Source organism: Sphaeramia orbicularis, chromosome 3 (assembly GCF_902148855.1).
Source record: "Sphaeramia orbicularis chromosome 3, fSphaOr1.1, whole genome shotgun sequence".
Classification (NCBI taxonomy): Eukaryota; Metazoa; Chordata; class Actinopteri; order Kurtiformes; family Apogonidae; genus Sphaeramia; species Sphaeramia orbicularis.
Window position 1 is genome coordinate 39,200,221 of NC_043959.1, and position 19,918 is coordinate 39,220,138.

The 19,918-nt window shown below is 38.7% G+C and overlaps 1 protein-coding gene across 1 annotated transcript in view; it reads left to right on the forward strand.

Annotated features, from left to right (window-relative positions):
* igdcc4 (immunoglobulin superfamily, DCC subclass, member 4) overlaps positions 1-19,918 on the forward strand; it is a 59,548-nt gene that overhangs the window by 11,732 nt on the left and 27,898 nt on the right. The window contains exon 2 of the mRNA XM_030130952.1: positions 12,214-12,525. Coding sequence (XP_029986812.1) covers positions 12,214-12,525 — 312 coding nt within the window. The remainder of the gene's footprint in view (positions 1-12,213; positions 12,526-19,918) is intronic.

The following is a 19,918-nucleotide window of genomic DNA, read 5'->3' on the forward strand; positions in this document are numbered from 1 at the left end:
TCATTATTGAGCTCTGTAGTGTGAGCATAATTTGTGAGGCCTGCTCAGTACAGCTTGCCCTTCAACAGTGCTCATATGAGGCACTGTCACATACCACTCTCATTCATCATCCTGACCTTGTATGAGATGCTCAGCCCTGATCCCTACACACAAGTACTACAAAATACATGTGTTTCCCTTCAAAGAGTAGAATGGAGGACGAGTAGAGTGTTTTTTAAACTGTGGCATTGCATATAATTTCATCTGTTTATGCATTCCACGAGTTTTACCTAAAGTACTGTATGTATGCACATGTGTTAAACATACAGCCCGGGGGCCAAAACTGGCCAGCCAAAGGGTCCAATTTGGCCCGTGGGATGAACTTTGTGAAATGCAAAAATTACACTGAAAATATTAGTAATCATTTTAGTTCAGGTTGCAGTTCAATCTTAAGTAGGTCAGGCTGGTAAATTACTATCATAATAACCTATAAATAATGAGAACTGCAAAATCTTCTCTTTGTTTTAGTGTAAAAAAAAAAAAAAGTAAAATTACATGAAAATGTCTACGTTTATAAACTGTCTTTTCACAAAAAAAGGAAATAACCTGACCAAATATGAACAAACTGAAATGTCCAAAGAGAACTGCAATTTGAACAATATTACATCTGTTACTGTTGTTACTGTTCAGAAATGTTTTGTGTCTTCGTAGATCCAGTGTGATCTGTAAGTTGTAATGTAAACTGAGACAGAATATTGTTAAAATTGCACTTATTTTTCTTAATACATTTCAGTTTTTTTCATGGTTGCTCATGTTAAAGGATTATTTTACTTTTTTCACTCTAAAACATAGATTAAAGTTTGGAGTTGATATTATTTATATATTATTATGTCATTATTTTACGGGTCCGGCCCACTTCAGATCATATTGGAAGGATGTGGCCACTGAACTTTGACATCCCTGCTTTAGCGTCTACCTGTATTAAAGTGTTAGTTTTTTTTATTCAGCTTTGTTGCATAAACTTGCAGAGTTTGTGCAGCATGTTGTGCTGCTATTGAAGAAATAATGACAAAGAATTACCATAAGTCCGTCAGCTGCCATCCCAGCATTTGAACTCCACTGTGCTGTGAGTCTGACACATCTTTGGGTAGTGTGGAAAAGTTTTTGATTCATTACAAAACTCAAGTGGGTCCAATTAGGTTGTCGCAATCAAGGTAGTTAATGGAAACACCTAAGCTGAATGCACAGGAAAGTGTTGAGATGCTTTAATGTTTACTTCATCTAGATATTGTCAATATTGCAATATTGTTGATCCAGAATTATGCAAAATACAGGTTTAGTTGAAAAAACATTAATAACAAAAAGTCAGTCATGATTTATGGGTGACTTTTTAATGTGTTTTTTTTTTTTTTTTTTTTTTTTTATCAGTATTTTATAGTATTTACTAAATGCTGCTGACAATGGGGACCTGAGTACAGTGTTTCGTTTCTGTGTATTTTATATGCTGAAATGACAAATAAATTGAAATCCGAATCTGAAGTCACCCAGCCTCCAAAAACTAGACAACTAGAGGAAAACTTGCTTGGTTTCAACTCATCTTCCTTTTACAAGAGGTGAGAAATATGTGATTCAGGTCATGGGTTGTGATTCTTCCAAATAAAAGATTGTCATATGATCTTTCGGCCAACCCCAGCCCAAACACACACACAGCACAAATTCCTCTGCATTCATTGTGCTGCTGCATGAATACACAAATTCTGATTAGATCTCTCGTGTTACTTCCATGTTAGTTTTATTGCAAGCTTTGTTGACTCATGCAAGTGGGCCTGGCACTTGACATGGCCATGTAGAGGCCCCATGCTGCTTGGAGGCCCTGCGTGCAGAAACACTGCTCTGTGATTGGTTGAAGCCAGACTGGGATGAATGAGCACTGTACATAGAGCAGGAGGCATGTGGGACTGCACTGGTACGCCCCCTCTATCCCCTCATTTTCTGTTCTGCCTCTTTTCCCTCTAATACACATTCAGTGAGACACAGCAGCCATGTTTGTCTCACTACTACCCTGTTTTTTTTGTACCTCTGGTTGTGAGGAGAAAATCATTACAGCTGTACATGACCTTAATGATTGAACAAATGAATGTCAAAGTTGTTCAGATTAAAAACGATTTCACCTGTCACTCAAACTTTCTCTTACTCTGTTGTAGGTATATTATGACAGGTGTGAGGGCTGGTTTTCAGCAGTAAATGTAAAAAAGTGTGCTGCTATGTGGTTATCACATTATTCTGTTTAACCCTGACCATATTTTCAGGGGAAAAACGCCTAAAAAGACATACCCAAAGTAAATGAAGAATTACTTCACAATAATAAGGTTCATATGGATGTTCTTGGTGTCCATGGACATTTAGAGACCTCACAGAATCTATTTCCATTGTCTAAAATATTATATATAATACTATGCCTGAGTAAACTGTAACAAACTAAAAGAGAAATTTGAGTTTTTTATCCTCACCTGTTTTTTCCGGCTGGATTGACGATGATATGCATATATTAATTGTTCGTGTTGGAGATTTTTAATAGCGTACATTTCACCCCACAAAGATTAAAAATCATGTTTGAACATTAAAGTTTGCACTAAAATACACTTTTGATGTACTTTTATTAACATTAGGGTCTAAACTTTGAGTAAAAGTTGAAAAGAACATCCATTGTCCTGATTTATTATATTTTTATTGTAGATGAATATTAATGTAATTTTTCAGCCCTAATATAATTTTTTAGCCCTATCAGCCCGCGGGCGGGCCGATAGGGCTAAAGGGGTTTTAAAATCATTTTTGTTAATGCACAGATGTACGATATATAGGGTGTATCAAAAAATATGTATATATATACATTTTGAAAAATTACCCCCACTTCTGCATTTGATCATTTTTGGAATTTTCTTTTATGGATGTCGGTAGGTTGGGGATTGGTGGATGTTTGTCCAAATTTACAGACCCAGGTTTTCATACATGAGTGAGCAGGGGCAAATTGTGCAGTCCAAGTTAAAACTGGTTTGCGCCAAGTAGCGGTGGGATTTAAATCCAATCAAAGGTCATAGGAGGAGACAATGGGCATCCATCTTGTTTTCCACAAAATTGTCAGGTTACAGTATTGCAGCATTAACACTTTGGGCTAGGGTTAGGTTAGCCCTGAGGGTTAACCCTAACCCGAACCCTAACCCTAACTTGGCCTGTCCACAGTGACATTTTCAGACCTAAACAAGTTGAATTAACTTTGAAAGCCAGGAACAGCTGCCATGGGTAAAGAAATGAAATTGACATGGTGGCCAAAGTGTTAATGCTGTAACCTGGCAATTTTGCGGAAAACAAGATGGATGCCCATTGTCCCCTCCCATGACCTTTGATTGAATTTAAATCCCACCGCTACTTCATGCAAACCAATTTTAACTTGGATTGCACAATTTGCAGCTGCTGACTCATGCATGAAAACCTGGGTCTGTAAATTTGAACAAACATCCACCAATCCCCTACCTACCGGCGTCCATAAAAGAAAATTCCAAAAATTATCAAATGCAGAACTGGGGGTAATTTTTCCAAATGTATATATTTTTTTATACACCCTGTATAACTTGATCTGAGCAGCAACAGAATACGCAGTATATAGAGATATCATACATTTTAATATTTGTCTGTCTTTGCATGAATATTACTTGTTTTCAAAGAGTAATAAAAGTTTTTGATTCACGACGGACGTGCCAGCTCTCTGACAGCGAAACTGAGCATGTGGTTCGATGACTGGGTGTGAGAAGAACCCCGCTGTATCGTCATGGGAGGAAACACAGCTGGAACGGTCAACACCTGACACGGCAGCTGTTCACATTGTTGAGTGACTCACAGCCTCACTGTGGATCCACTGAAATGTTGAGCCCTCAGTTTGCAGCACAGCTTCACTTGTAAACAGGTTTAATTTGCCATAAGAGCGATTAAACTCTAATAAAGAGGTTAAATGTATACACAAGCTCCTGGGAGCATTTTGCATTTTAACAGAAAGAGCCAAATGCCCAGACGAAGCATTACACATAGTTGGCAAGACATGGAAGCAGTCTGTGAGATAAAAGGGTGAAATGTTTAGACGTCGTATTAATAGGTTTCTCTCTATGAGGTTTTCTGTCTTTTATTGCACAGGCATTGCAGCAGCCCAGATGAAACATGATAATCTCTGTAGAGTTCGTGGCTAGCTGCTTCACCGCTCAGATTATCACAACTTGTGGCTTCAAAATATCGATTTGTGCACATGATGGTTATAGCTTTTGGCCACAAGCACATGTGAGCGGTAGAGCTATATATATATTTTTTTATCTTGTTGTTATTGATACAGTGCAAGTAATTGAATTATCAAACAAATGCAGCACTGAAAACAAGTCGAACCTGGTTTGGGGTTTGGTTTGTGGCATCCGGACCTACCACACACAGTTTTCCTGGTGTTACTGTAAACTCCTCGCTGCTGTCAGTCAGACCATCTGTCCCCGTCCACTCTGTCTGTTTTTAGGTTTCAGTGCACAGCGATGTCTTACAGCCCTGTTTTTCTGACTCGAGCGCTACTTACTTGAACGTTAGAGTACACGGTTTTAGAACAAATCACAGCAATTATCTACTGTGGGTGTGACAGTTTAGCAGATGTACAAGGCAATCCGGTTACCGCAGTATTTGAGTGTCTAGCACAAAAGCACCTGAAATCACATTTCACCACTTTCTTTCAATTGAGTCTCAAGACTGGCTCCAATCTTATCTCAACTGCTCAGTCCTCTGTTTTCATTCTGTTTTTGCAGTCGTCACTTTTGAAACCTCACTTAACCCTTTTTTATTTTTTTTATTCTTTTTTACCACACTCACTGCTGTAGAAATCTCACTAGACTTTTTTAAATATCTACTAAACCAACCCAAGTCCCAGCTGAATATGTATAAGATAATATGATGTATTTTATTCTCAAGCTGTTTCTCTGAGGTTGTAGAAGTGAGCTATGCAAAGGGAAAGCGAAAAAGTAAAAGTAAAATGGAAGCCTTTACATGAAGCACATTTTTAGACTCTTTGTGGTTGTCTCGTGTTTCTGAAAGGCTGGAGGTATCGCTGCACTATAGAGGAAACCTGAGATGTGGCCTCAGGGTCACTGGGTGTTCAGTCTCTGTTGACCGTGAGCAGGATTTGGTGAAATATTCCAAGCACCAGGTCACTCTCCTCTTCCTGATCCTCCTCTTTCTCCTTTTGTTCCCCAAACACTTTTTCTTTTTTTCTTGAATGGATGATCTATTAACAGAAATGGACCAGGGGGGGAATCAGTGTTTGAGTGTTGATGATATGACTGCCCTCCTAGATTCTGCATCTCTTGTGTCCACCCCTCTGACGGAGTGTTATGTTTCCTTCTCCTCTTCTTCTTCTGTTGTATTGAGCATCTCATTTTAACCTGAAATAAATAACAACTAAGTATTTTGTTTATTTTTTCCACACTGTTATAGGTTAATACTTATCCAAGATTAAGCAAAATCAGATATTTGTGGGATTATACCTGAAGTCCCTCTAATTCATCCATTCTAAAGAATTCAGTTTTTAGACAAGTTTTTTGCAAATTAGCCTCGGCTACAAACTTGTAATAATAATGTGATAATGGATTAGATTTATATTGCGCTTTTCTATGAACGCATACTCAAAGCGCGTACAGTGGATCCATTATTCATTCACTCTCACATTCTCCCTCTGGTGGTGGTAAACTACATATGTATCCACAGCTGCTCTGGGGCAGACTGACGGAAGTGTGGCTGCCAGTTCGCGCCTACAGCCCCTTCGACCACCACCGAACATTCATACACATTCATACACCAGTGTGGGTAGCAGCACTGGAGGCAAGGGAGGGGAAGTGTCTTGCTCAAGGACACAATAGCACATGACTAGGACAGAGCGGGATTCAAACTGCCATTACTGGACGGCCTGCTCTACCCCCTGAGCCACAGCCGCCCCAGACTTGTTTGCATGGAGTCTGTTATGCATCTGTTTTGTATTTTATATGAAATAATGTCTGTCTCGGGCGACACGGTGGTGCAGTGGTTAGCACTCGTGCCTCACAGCAAGAAGGTCCTGGGTTCGATTCCAACACCAGTCGATGGGGGGGGGCCTTTCTGTGTGGAGTCACAAGTTCTCTCCGGGTACTCCAGCTTCCTCCCACCATCCATAGACATGCACTGATAGGTTAATTGGTTAATCTAAATTGCTCATAGGTGTGAGAGTGACTGGTTGTTAGTCTGTATATTTGCATTTATATTTATGCATTTGGCAGATGCTTTTTTCCAAAGTGACTTACAGGGGAAAACAAATCAAATCACTCAATCAATCAAATTTTATTACCTCCGCCAAGGAGGTTATGTTTTTGCCAGGGTTTGTTTGTTTGTTTGTTTGTCTGTCTGTTTGTTTGTTTGTTTGTTTGTTTGGTTGGTTGTTTGTTTGTTTGTCTGTCCGTTAGTGTGCAACATAACTCAAAAAGTTATGGACAGATTTGGATGAAATTTTCAGGGTTTGTTGGAAATGGGATAAGGAAGAAATGATTACATTTTGGTGGTGATCGAGGGTGGGGGGGCCCACGGGGGGGCCACTGATCAGCCTTGGCGGAGGTCTGCGCTCTCCGAGTGCTTCTAGTTTATATAGTGCCAGATCGCAACAACAGTTATCTCATGACACTTTATATATGGAGTTGGTCAAAACCAGACTCTAAGCCAAGTACTGGCGACTCGTCCAGGGTGTAGCCAATCCTGCCTTCATAGGATAGACTCCAGCGCCTCCCATAACCCAAGTGAGGATAAAGCGAGTTCAGAAGATGAATGAATGAATGAATCAGAGGCGATTTCTCATAGACTGCAAGGGAAACCCGGCTTCCCCTAAAATTATGAAAATTAAATGGTTAAATACGTACGGTTGTGTTGACATTTCATTGGCTGCAAATGTGTTAGAACACGTTCAGAATCAGCTTTATCACAAATCAACGGACTCAATGTTGTTCACTTCTCATACATTCCCGTTGCACTGTTTTCTCATACGATCTATGGTCAATGTATTTGCCCGTAGACACTATGGGACTTCATGGAACAGTTTTTTTCATTGCCTCAAAACTGGACAGGAATTGGATAAATGCCACGATGTTGTCCTGCCCCCCAGACACTCGGCGTCTCTGGGGGTGAATGGAGCTGTGGGCGGAGCTTGGCCGGGCTGGATGCCAAGCTTCCACGTGCTGATTAGAGGATCAGTCGAAAGGCTGAATCCCATTTGATTGACAGCTGGTTTTAGATCTACTCCTTCACTTGACAGAGTTCAGTTTAATTCCATCACGCATTCTGCTTGTGAAATCAAGAGAGAAACCACTATGAAATTACTTGTTCATTTCTTGCACTGTGAATAAAACACACTCATTGTACTTCCTTGTTTCGATTTAACATAGTTTCAACGTTTTCTTGTTTACTTGGTACGATAAGCTCACTGACCATTTTCTTAAAAAGGAACGGAGGGCCGAATTTATGTTTAAATAACTTAACTTTTTTTTTGATGTAAGCCGACAATGAGCTTCCCCTCTCTGAAAGACGAGCAGCCGCCACTGGAATGAATAATGTCTGTTGCATTTGTCCCTGTTAAATAATTAAAACATCTACTTTGCTCCTCAAATGAATGTTCATTTCATACATTTAAATAACTTCCAAAAAAAGCGTAAGGGAAAAAAAGCCACTTCATTGTGTTTGTGTTGCCGTATTATTTTATTTTTATTTAATTTATTGGTTTGCACAATAAAAAGAAAAGCAAAAAAAAGACTAAATACAATAAATTGTGCAGGTGAAGATAACCAAAGAAGATATCAATGATACAAAACATAGCGATATAGTCAGTGTATGTTAAATGCTTTTAGAATATGTATGGATATCACAGGGAGATTTATGTAGATGTATATGTTTTAAGTGATACTTGTGTAAACAATACTTGTCATTTACCTGTGAAACGGATGGTTTACATTGACATTATCATAAGGCGCTGTGGAAATGGCAGAAACCCTCATTTATGCATGAATTCACTCTTCTCACAGTATTGTAGATCAGCTAGAGAAGCACAATATGGTTCTGTTTCTTTGTCTTCTTTCAGTTTTTGTCTCCTGTTGTCTGCAGTCTTGATTTCATCCTCTCTCTTACTCTCCTCCCATTGCAAACCTCTGTCATCTCTCTACTTAGAGTAAGCCATGAACCTCTTGGCGCAGTGCCATCGCAATCCATTCACTACAGCTTAGCTACACCACACAGCCGCTACTATATCCCAGAGTGCACCCTGTCCTCTCCACCAGCTCCCACTTGTAAAGTAAAATGGCAAAATGGCCACTTCACAGATCCTCCCCAGCACATTGTTTCCTCACGGGACACTGACAGTTACTGTGTGGATATGTGTGTGTGTGTGTGTGTGTGTGTGTGTGTGTGTGTGTGTGTGTGTGTGTGTGTGTGTGTGTGTGTGTCTGCATGTTGTAATGCAGGCATGTGAATGTGTGTGTCTGTGCTGCAAAAAACCACAAATCTAGGGCTCATCGAGGTCTGTATTATGTATGTGTGTGAACATGAAGTGCCTTATTCCCAGGTGAAATATTCTCACTGTAACATCCTTACCTCGCTATGTTTTTTAAAAGTTAGTAGGTCATGTTTAGTCTGGATGAACTTTTCTGCACCTCTTTTAATTTTTTCTTTAATTTAACCCTTTATAAAGCACTCAGAGAAAATACTTTAGTGTGATATTGGAGGACATAAGAAGACTTTATTACTTTTGTGAAAATTTTCAAAATGTTTTATTGTTTTGTCAGTGAAGTTACCATATTTGGTTCCTTACCCGTAAGTGGCAAAAAAAAAAGCATGAATAAATAAATAAAGAATCCAAGAATTAAATCTAAAAAATACAAGAAAAACGGTTGTAATGTGAAAGGAACATTAGAACTAGGGATGCACCGATACCACTTTTTTCCAGACCGAGTATGAGTACTTACATTTGAGTACTTGCCGATACCGAATACTGATACGAGTACTTAATAATCCCATTTCAGTTGCTGGTTCCTTTTGTAAATGTGCTTTATTGTCGTTGTCATTAGTCTGACTGGGAAAAAAAGTGCTGCTACTGACATTTAATGTGTTGGAATGAGGGTTTCTCAATTAATCCACGAGGGGGCGTCGCTCTGAATTAACCATACTGGACAAATACCACGAAGAAGAGTAAAGGTTTTTTGAGAAGAAGAAGAAGAAAGTCAGTAATAACAAACATGGAGATGACGGAGGCAACACTAATGTGATACTAATGTTGCAGCGTTTTTGCTGGTAAGGTTTAAAAGCTTAGCTTCAGCAGGAAGAGAAAAGAGAAATGAGTGATAAGTTTCGTTTTCACTTCCGCTGGCGGCGGTCCGCACCGCTCCGTACTCCTGGTGGTATTCTCCAACTGGGTACGCATCCGCCAGCACCTGGAAAACAGATGGAATGTACACAGAGGACGGACAGAACGCTCCATCCGTATCTGTCTGTGTCTTTAACGTTATTTGCAGTCAGCGTTACTTTTATCACCGTCATTTATTTTGAAAAATCTCCACACTCTTTACACTCCACACACATTATTCCACCGCCGCGTACCTGCTGCACTGAACTGTGAATGTCACACAGCCGTAAGTGGTATCGGTGCATTTGTATCAGATATCTTTTTACAAGTAGGAGTACGAGTACACACACTGAGTATCAGAGCCGATGCCTGATACTCGTATCGGTATCGGAGCATCCCTAATTAGAACATCACTTTTAGGACATTAGTGCTTACAGACACCTGTCCACATACACATTATCTCTTTAAACATCATTACTTACATTAGTACCATTACTTCATGGTACCTAACAAAGCAGGTACACTCACTGTTCATGCAGAGGTGGACCTTACAGACCCTGTAGACCACATTGGACCTGAGATTGTTGCCTCACTATATCTGTTGCTGTCACTGTCTTGTAATGCATGCGGAAATTACCAAAGATAGTCACCTGCCCAGTAAAGGGTTAATAACATCATGATCATTTTTTTTTACACAGGCAATGACTTCTAAACCTTGTCTTGGTTAGAGTTCTTCTTCAAACTTCAGTCTTACAAGGTTCCTCTTCTTACGCTGAACTAAAACTCTTACCAAGTGAAACCGTTGGCAGTGAGCTGGGAAATGGCTGCTAACATTTTAATGACTTAATGAGACCAGTTAGTTGAAATGGGAGAGAGGAAGAGACAAGCAGTGGAGGTGATCTATGTATGTCTCTGTGCACATGAACCCAATATCTGTTCCATTACATTAACCTATTACAGAATACACCTGGATGTGTCTGTGTCTTTTACATATGGATTTTGTGTCCTGTATGTCATGTCTTCGTGACTAGCGTGTATGTATGTTTGTGTGTTCCGGGGCACTTGTGCTGCATGAACCACCTCTTCATCAGGAAGTGATGGTGGGGGGTCAGGCCTCATTTAATCAAGGAAAAATTTCCATCTCCCATTATCTTAATTAATCCAATGCTAGTGCAAGAGAAGCTAAAAGAAACCTGCCTGTGTGTGTTCAGGTCTGTGCGTACGGGCTATTTCTGTGTCTCATACATGAAAAAAGTCTATTTCTAAACTAAATTCAGGTCTTTGGAATGAGTAAAATAGTAATATATTAGTATAGTAGTGTAGAATAGTAAAGTAAATGAGATTAAACGTCATGGTTCTATCAAAGATTCACCAAAACATGAGAGAATTCATCAATAAATCATCTGAAATAACTTAAGTTAAAAACGTTTATAGGTCACAGAAGAGCTCAGACTAGCAGAAGTTTTATGAGTTTTTAAAGCAACTTGAGACTTAAGAGCTGCTGAAGACACAGTTTTGTGTATAAACCAAGATGGGAACAGATTAGATTTTTTTTTTTTTTTTTCACTTGCGATAGCAGTTTCACAACAAGTAATTACAAGTTGTTGAAACGCAGTTGAGACCCAACACAGACTGTTTTGATGGAGACAGGTGCATCTGTTTCAGTTCATTATTCTTCATTCCTGAATCACACACAAGCTTGAATATGTTATATGTTACCATGAAAAACCTGTGCAAAATGATGTATGTGTTTTTGCAATGGTAGGGAAAGCATAAGCACTTATAAGGATAAACATTATGGTTTCTCAGATTATCAAATATTACAAAACTGATGTCAATGCATAACCTACTGTTTAATCTAATGACAGTAGTGTAAATGTAGACACAAAAGGTCACATCTTTTAGGCTTTTCTTCTGTTCTTCATGCCAAACAGTCTCCTCAGTCCAGACAGCGGAGTCTCTGCTTATGCTTCACCTCTTGTTTTTCTTCATTCTTTTTCTACTAACATCCCCTACTTTGTTTTTTTTTTACCTTTTTCTACTGATATTGCTATTATTTTCCTTCCTCTTTACTAAGTACAGGGCAGATGCAGAAATAATTCCAAAAGTCGAGATACAGAAATCCAATCTCATCTGCCCTCGTTTTATTAGATTGTCATTTGCATTCTCAGATAATAAAAAAGACATTTTATTAAACTAGTGACATTTTTAATGACACATAAAGTTGAAGTTACAGTGAATTGCTGATATTGTAGTTAAATCAAATCAACGGCGTGTAGAAAATACATGACCTCAAACCAACAATACGAGTCTCAAGCTCAGCATATGCAGCCGCTCGTCTCTTCACACTTGATGCTTCAGGGTCCCTGTTTCCCACTGACTATAATGCCCTGCTGCTGACATACAAATCCCTACATGCTGCTATACACATTTAATTTTGAAAGCTCCTCCTCCTCCTCCTCCTCTGGCGGGCCTCCTCTCTGTCCCCAAAACACCCTGTCTCTGGAATGCACTACCTCGATCCATCTGTTCTGCCAGCAGTAAAAATAACAAATTGCCAAGTGCTGAAAATGATAAAGTAGACAAAAAGAACCAAAACTGACAAATGGCACAGGTGTAATAAAGTAACAACAATCAAATCAATAAAATACAGGTATAGTATTATATTAGTATTTGTACAGGGTCTGCAAGGAGCATGCAATGAATCTTGGATAAGCAATACAGAGAACAAACATAGACTGTTGTAGATGCAGAGTGTATTTCTTTGATTGAAGTATAATAAACTTCACTGTCTTTGTTCCACACAGAAAAGCCTGTTTCAGTGGAGCTGAGCTGCGGGGCTGGACCCAGCCATGTAGTCTTGGAGCCTGGTTTGCCCCTCTTGCTGGACTGCAACTTGGGAGCCAGTGAAACACCTTTCAACGTCACTTGGCTGCAGGATGGTCAGCCCCTGCCTTTAGAGGGGGGGGACTTCCTACAGTATTTGGCCAACGGATCCCTACTCCTGCCCGCCTCTAAGGATGGCCAGCATCCTCAGAGCATGGAGGGGGGCTACAGCTGTGTGACTGCGAGCGCCCTTGGAGCCCTGACCAGCCGGACTGTAAATGTGCTCTTGGCAAGTAGGTGCTCACAAGTCTTCAGGTGTCATTCTGGGTACTTTGGTTTCCAACAACAGTCAGAACACATGGGTAGATACAAAGCAGGTAGAGTAAAGTTACATTTAGATACAACTGCACTACCTTCACCCTGCAGGTGCAATTTAGATTTTTTGCTTCAATCTGATTTTTTTGTGTGGTTGTTCCCATTATCATTAAAATGTGACTGTCATTAGACTCATATGTGAACAGTCCTGGTCCTGAAGTGACTGGCATGTGTAGAAGAAGATGCAGTACACTGTTTTTACAGAAGTAAGTATGGCTCTTGCCGTGTCCCATCTCCTTGCACATTGCAAAACATCAGATATGTGTCTGATTTAGGACCACATATGATATCTGATTACAAAAAATAGGATTTGTGTTGTTCAGACTGTCATACAAACATCAGATATGGGTCACATATGGGCATTTGATCACTGTCACCTGCAGTGTGAACATAGTATTAGACACGTATACGTGACAATAGGATGGTTTACAAACTGTTATGATATGATACTACTGAGGGGAAAATAGTAGCTCTTTTTATGTTGTGATATTAATATTTAAAATGTATTGATTTGTTACCTTGAGTTCAAATTATCCATATTTGTTTCGATGTATATTATTTTAACATACAGCAGGTGTTCAGTTCAATGGTTAATCAACAACTTGCAAAGTCATTGTATGTTCCAACAGTAATGATTTTTTTGCAAGGGGGTGAAATCTCCAAACTTTTTTTATGGCACACTATATAGACAAAAATCACACCTTCAGCGTATAGGATTTCCCATTCTTATGGATGTATTTTAAGATTAAATCCTTTTTTTTTTTTTTTTTTTTTTTACTTTTTTGAAGAAAGTTAAATTGATTATTTATGATCAGAACATGACAAATAGTTAATAAATCTAGAGGTAAAACATTTTTAAACAATTGCAATGATAAAAATACATTCAATGTTGAATAAAATTAAGTAAGAATAACCTCTGAGGCATTTTGTAATGTATAGATGTCAATATGAACCAACTAAACTTGAATTTAAATACTTTTGTCCTCCATCACAGGACTAAAAATGGATTATCTTATCTTATCTTATCTTATCTTATCTTATCTTATCTTATCTTATCTTATCTTATCTTATCTGTCTTATCTTATCTTATCTTATCCTATCTTATCTGTCTTACCTTTCTTATCTTATCTTATCTTATCTTATCTGTCTTATCTTATCTTATCTTATCTGTCTTATCTTATCTTATCTTATCTGTCTTATCTTATCTTATCTTATCTGTCTTATCTTTCTTATCTTATCTTATCTTATCTGTCTTATCTTATCTGTCTTATCTTTCTTATCTTATCTTATCTTATCTGTCTTATCTTATCTTTCTTATCTTATCTTATCTTAAAGACTAGTGATCTTTTCAGACTGTGTCCTGAAGAAGACAGTTGTATAAAGAAAGTTCAAGAATCGGTGCGTGTATAGCTTGATAACCAAACCCCCACCACATAATTAATCTACATATGAAATTAATGTTTGGTTTTTTTTTGTGGTGGACGGTGGTAAAATGCTCAGAATTCACAGACAGACAGTAAAGCACAGATCGCCAGTCTAATTTTTCACCCAGGTATTCAGTTAGGTATGCATACACACGCTCATGCAGCAATGTCATTTGTCATATTCGTCAAGGGAATTTCCTTGCATGGATGGAGATGAACTTGGTTCTCCTCTGCCTCAGATAGGAGACTTATCCTCTAGTGGAGCACTAACAAGTGTCCGGGGAACAGGTACATGCTTAAACAACAGTCTGCTAAAAGGCACAGGGAGACAGAGGAAGAGACTGTGTGGAAATTAGAGAAATGAACAGTAGATGTGAATGTGAGGGACATGAGAACAGGCTGTAGCTTTATAATCGCCCCTCCAAGGAGGCCTCTTTCTCTCCACTCTTAAGTGGTAGTCTTTATTTAGTCATTAGCTTTGTATAAAATGAAACAGTATCCTCTGTGGATGCCCCCTCTTTTGTCAGCTGTCACATGCCTATTTATGAGGATCTCTTGTTTGAGGGACAATACGAAGTAAAGGGGAGGGAGTGGAATGGATGAATGGTGGGAAGGAGGAAAAGGGTGAAGAGAGTTTGCGGTGATGGTGAAAGGAAGGGCTTCAGACACCATTAAGAATGACCTTCAGTTTGTGTGCATGTGGACGAGGCACAGTATGTGTATGCGGTTCGTGAATTAAATCTGTGGCGAGAGGCTATGAGATAGATGTGAACAAGAGCAAGAGGTCGTAACCGAACTGCTTCAACATTGACATTGAGCGGACATTCTCATTTCCTACTGTGTCTTCACTACTAGAAATGAGACTGAAGAGAGAGAGAACACATCTGTGAAAACACATTATAAAAGCCACCTGCTCCAGTTTCCCCGTCGCAGTATATGATGCATGCGGCCTTGTCTAAAAGCATGCCAATGTGGTGGAAAGGGAGCGAGGTAGTGAAAGAGACCTGCTCCCTATTTAAATAAAGATAAAAATGTAAATGGCTCTGGAGTATTTTAGTCTCTCACCTATGTTTCACTTGGCAAAATGCCAGAGACAGCCTACAGAGTCCACATTATGTTTCCCAAATACACTTATTGGTAATTGATGCTTCTGAAACTACAAATTTTAATGTTAATTTGGAGCAATTAACCTTTCTCTTTATGAATCTGCTGTTTCTACAAAATACCAGCCTTTTGCCAGACATGTCAATGGAAGAGCTAATGTTAGTGATTAGGGCTATAAACATATTTTGATTTGAGAAATGACGTCCCTCTACTATCATAAAGAAGTAAATGTGAAGCATGCAAAAATGAACATGTGTTTTCCAGTAGCTTTACATAAATCTGTTGAGGCTGGGGGCATGCTTGATGGGTTTTCACAATGTTGCTCAGTCTGAAAGCCGGGTAGCAAAGAGGTCATGGGTGGAATTATCTGCTTGCACAAGGGGAGGGGAAAAACGCTGCAATCTGATAGCTGTGGGGCCAAAGAGTGGGGCATAGATAGAGGGACAGACAAAGACAGAGAGACAGAGACAGAGAAAGAGTCAGGGTAAAGTCAAGGGCAGGAGAGAGAGAGGGGGAGACTAATGAGGGGGAGCACAGAAAGGAGAGATAGTGACTTTTTATGTAGTGTGTCAAAGAGTAACACACTTTTCACCGATATACAGTCCAAGGAGCGTCCTAAAAATGCCGTTCTAAAACAAAGAAAGACGTCAAAGCTAGGTAACAACCGGACATATTTCTAAAGCCGTGGCTAAATATTTCACCTTTTTGTAGAAGTAGGTAGAACACTGTCAACATTGCAACATGTGAGTGTTTGCTCTGCGTGGCATCCGATGGATCTGCCAAGGAATTTCGTGGCAGACAAGGGGATACTCATGGAGTCCTGGGAAAAAAAAAAAGGGCTAATATGATTACACTTTGACAAATTGGAGGTGGATGCACAGCCAGTCCCTATTGTTCCATCGCAGTAGGAGCAAAGTATCTTCACTCAACCAACCCAATGCCTTTGACTTATGTCAGCCGCTAATGCGATCAGCTGATTATCCAGAATTCACATACATACACACATGCACATTATCACAGGCAGGCCATGTACAGCCAGTAAAGCACAAACTAGAGTAAACAGTGAGGTACAAGTAGCACACAGTGAGTCTTGCTCCCCCACCAGGCATTCTGCCAGTGTTATAGGTGGTGTGTTTACATGAGGGCATCATGCTGTGTAATGGCTGGAAGTGACAGAGGTTAATCATCAACCCTTCTTGGAACGCTTTTCTATGCAACACGCATCACTAAGGTTTTTTTTTTTCTCTCTCTCTCTTTCTTTTCATTATTTTTCAATGAATCACACCATTTTGCTACTATGACCAAGTATGCGTCAGTCTGTCCACACTCACTGAAAAAACTTTGTTGTTTCAGCTCAGTCTCAAAACACAGATGTCCACTTTGTGATACAAGTTAGCATAATCTGACATAGTCTGCACCATTTCTCCTTTGGCTCAGAGGGATTAGATGTTGGAAGGTTTCTTTTTTTTTTTTTTACAGCTTTACCTTTCTGCTGTTAGTATGAGATTCAACTTAACTATATAATTAGGATAGGATGGTCAGATAGAGGCTGGTGTGTTTGTTGTGTATCATTTGCCTCCTTCAAATCACAACTTAAACATTGGATGAAGGAAAACCAAGCCTGTGACCATCAGTAGATTGTCCTCACTAGGGGTGTAAGAAAATATTGGTTCTGCAATATATCACGATATTTCATTTCACAATACTGTATCGATATTAAAAAGTACTGTATTGATATTTTTAGGTATTTAATCAAATGCAGATATTGGGGAGGTTTGTTTTAGTTTTTTTGTTTGTCTTTTTTTGTTTGTATTTTATTTATTGTTATTTAACACTTTTATTAGATAACGTTAGTTTCTTTGTTGGGATTGCCCAAAAATAATATTATGATGTTAACTATAAACTAATAGAATATGAACATCTGAACAGGATCTTTAAAATATAATTTAAGTTTTAACAAAGGAATATTTTGTGATGTAGCTGATCAAATAAAAATGTGTTTAGTATTTGTGCATACTTCTGGTGTAATTCAATTCTTCAAGGAAATCATTAAAAAAAGAAAGAAACAAAAATTTGCCTTTTTAACAGTGTCACGATATATTGTGATAAATCGCATCGTGATCCTAGTATTGTGATTTGTATCGTATCGCCAGATTCTTGCCAATACACACCCCTAGTTCTCACTGTATTGTTTTCTGTGTTTTTATGATGTTTTGCCTTTTGTCGCTTGTCTTTCTTGTCACCTGCCTAGGATCTACAGATGGACGTTAGCACTGTTGCTACAATCTGGCATGTTTACAGCTGCAATTGTTATAGATGGTCATTAATATGCACTGTCCCTAATAAATAAATAAATAAAGATGGGTGGTTTCATCATACACTAAACTCATCCTGTTTCGAGCCATAATTTAATCAAACTAAAGGGCAGTGTTAATACTTATTTATTTATTTATTTTTTTATTGCAACCAGATTAGGACCAGCAAAGTCAGTTTTACAGTTGCGCATATACTTGGCAGGTGAAAATATCTGTTCTTGACACAAGCCGTCACTCAGATAGCGAGTAGTTAGTCATGAAGACCAACTGTGAGGGTGAGGACATTCCAAAAGAAAAAAAAATGTCCTGTTGACAAAGTATGACATGTAGTGTCACACTGAGTGGATTCTAAATTATCTTAAAAAAAAAAAAAAAAAAAAAGAAATACTTGACTCTTAATCATTTACTTGATACCAGCAGATCTCTTAAAAGTGTGGTACATTTTTCAAGTGTGTAGAATTAAACAGGTACTTACATTGTGCAAACATCTCTACAAATCTGTTTTTTCACACTTCTGGTGATAGTGCCTCATGGAATCTATGCATTCCATTAAACCAAAAAAACCCCCAAAAAACGATTAAGATGCAATAGTTTGGGTTTTTTTTCTCAAACACCACAAAAGTGTTCAGAAACCATAAACTGCAGTGGTCTGATTAATGGTCCTAATCTACCATTCCTACATAGACTTCATCCTGTGTTTCCTCAGTGGACTTGGAGTGCTGTTTCTTCCTGTCTTACTTTTGCCTTCTCTGCCTTTTTTTCCTCGGCTTTCTGCTTTGATCCACCCCCCGCTTTCAACTCCTCAGTCAGAGCTACAGGCGAAGTGGCTGGGACAGCCAACCGGTTTTGTTCTTCTCTCCAACAGCCTGTTGGGGTCAGAGGTTAGGGGCCCTCAGACAGTACTCATTGCTGCCCCCTGGTGCTCAGTATTATCTACAGGAGGAAGCTTTCCTACATATTTAAATGTGTTGAGGCTGTGGAAACTGGAACTCTGCCAAAGTTCTGACTCGAAGAGAGAAAATATCCATTGGAGCCTGATTAAACTCCTAAATTCTTATAATCAGGACTTTTAAGAGTGTTTGAATAGTCTCATCAACGCTTTGATTAAATTTCATTATTTGAAATGATATCTGTAAAAACCTAAAAAAAAACTGTTCTAGTGCTTTGGACAGTCATAGTTATATGTATAGCTGGGCAATTGGAAAAAAAAATGAAATGAATGAATGAATGAACTAGAAAAACACCCGGAGAGCGCAGACCTCCGCCAAGGCAGATCAGTGCCCCACCCCCGATCACCACCAAAATTTAATCATTTGATCCTTATGCCAGTGTCAACATTTCCTGAAATTTTCATCCAAATCCATCCATAACTTTTTGAGTTATCTTGCACACGGACAGACAGACAAACAGACAAACCAACGCCGACAAGAACATAATCTCCTTGGCAGAGGTAATGAATGAATATGTTCACCATCTCTTTTTCTATTTTGATCCACATTGATATTTATGATGATAAGGCTGCCGGGTGAAAGTATATCCTGAAAGCAAATGAAAGCTGAAGAAAGGGGGTTTATTTGCTAAAGTTCCATAGTTTCACCTTGATGACAAATGTAATATTATGTATTTAAACAAAGAAAATATCAACATTATAGACTTAAACAATAATTGAACAGTAACACAGGATCCACATGGTTTTCCATTCAAAGTGATGGAGGTTTTAAACTTTACAGGGGACACTGAATGCCTCATGTGTCAAACACAGACACAAGTAGGAATGAGCAGAAAGTCTGTAAATGAGACCAAAAGACAGTCCAGACTGTTAACGGAACTTTATCCTAGACAACTACTTTGTGCCAAATAGTCTTTAGGATTTGTTCACCACTCTACCAGGAAGTGGTACTTTGCACTTGTATTTATTTCTTCTGTGTGATAGGATGTAGGCATCGAGTAAAATGTATAAAGCTCATTATTGCAAACTGGTTTTGAGGCCGTTTCAGCCAGCCCTAGTTATAGGAGGGAGAGAAAATATCAATAAGGAATAGTATCATAATCTTTTTGTAATACTTTATTAATACACTAGTGATCAATATAAATATTTTTACCCCACACCCCAAAAAGGAGATGAGGGGTATTGTTTTTGGTTCAGTTTGTTTTTTTGTTAACACTCTAGCAGCAAAACTATTGGTTGAATTCATGCCAAAATTTGGTTATCGATTCCCAGTGACCCAAAATAGACGCCATTACATTTTGGGAACAGTAAGTCAAAGTTCAAATTTTTTATGATTTTTTTTTTTTTCCCCATTTACTTGTAATGGGCAAAATTTCAAATGTCTGTAGCAGCAAAACTATTGGTTGAATTCACACCAAATTGGGTTTATAGATTACCAGTTATCCAGAATAGATATGAATACATTTTGGGAAAAGTAGATCAAAGTTCAAATTTTTGAGGAATTTTTAAAATCCCCCCC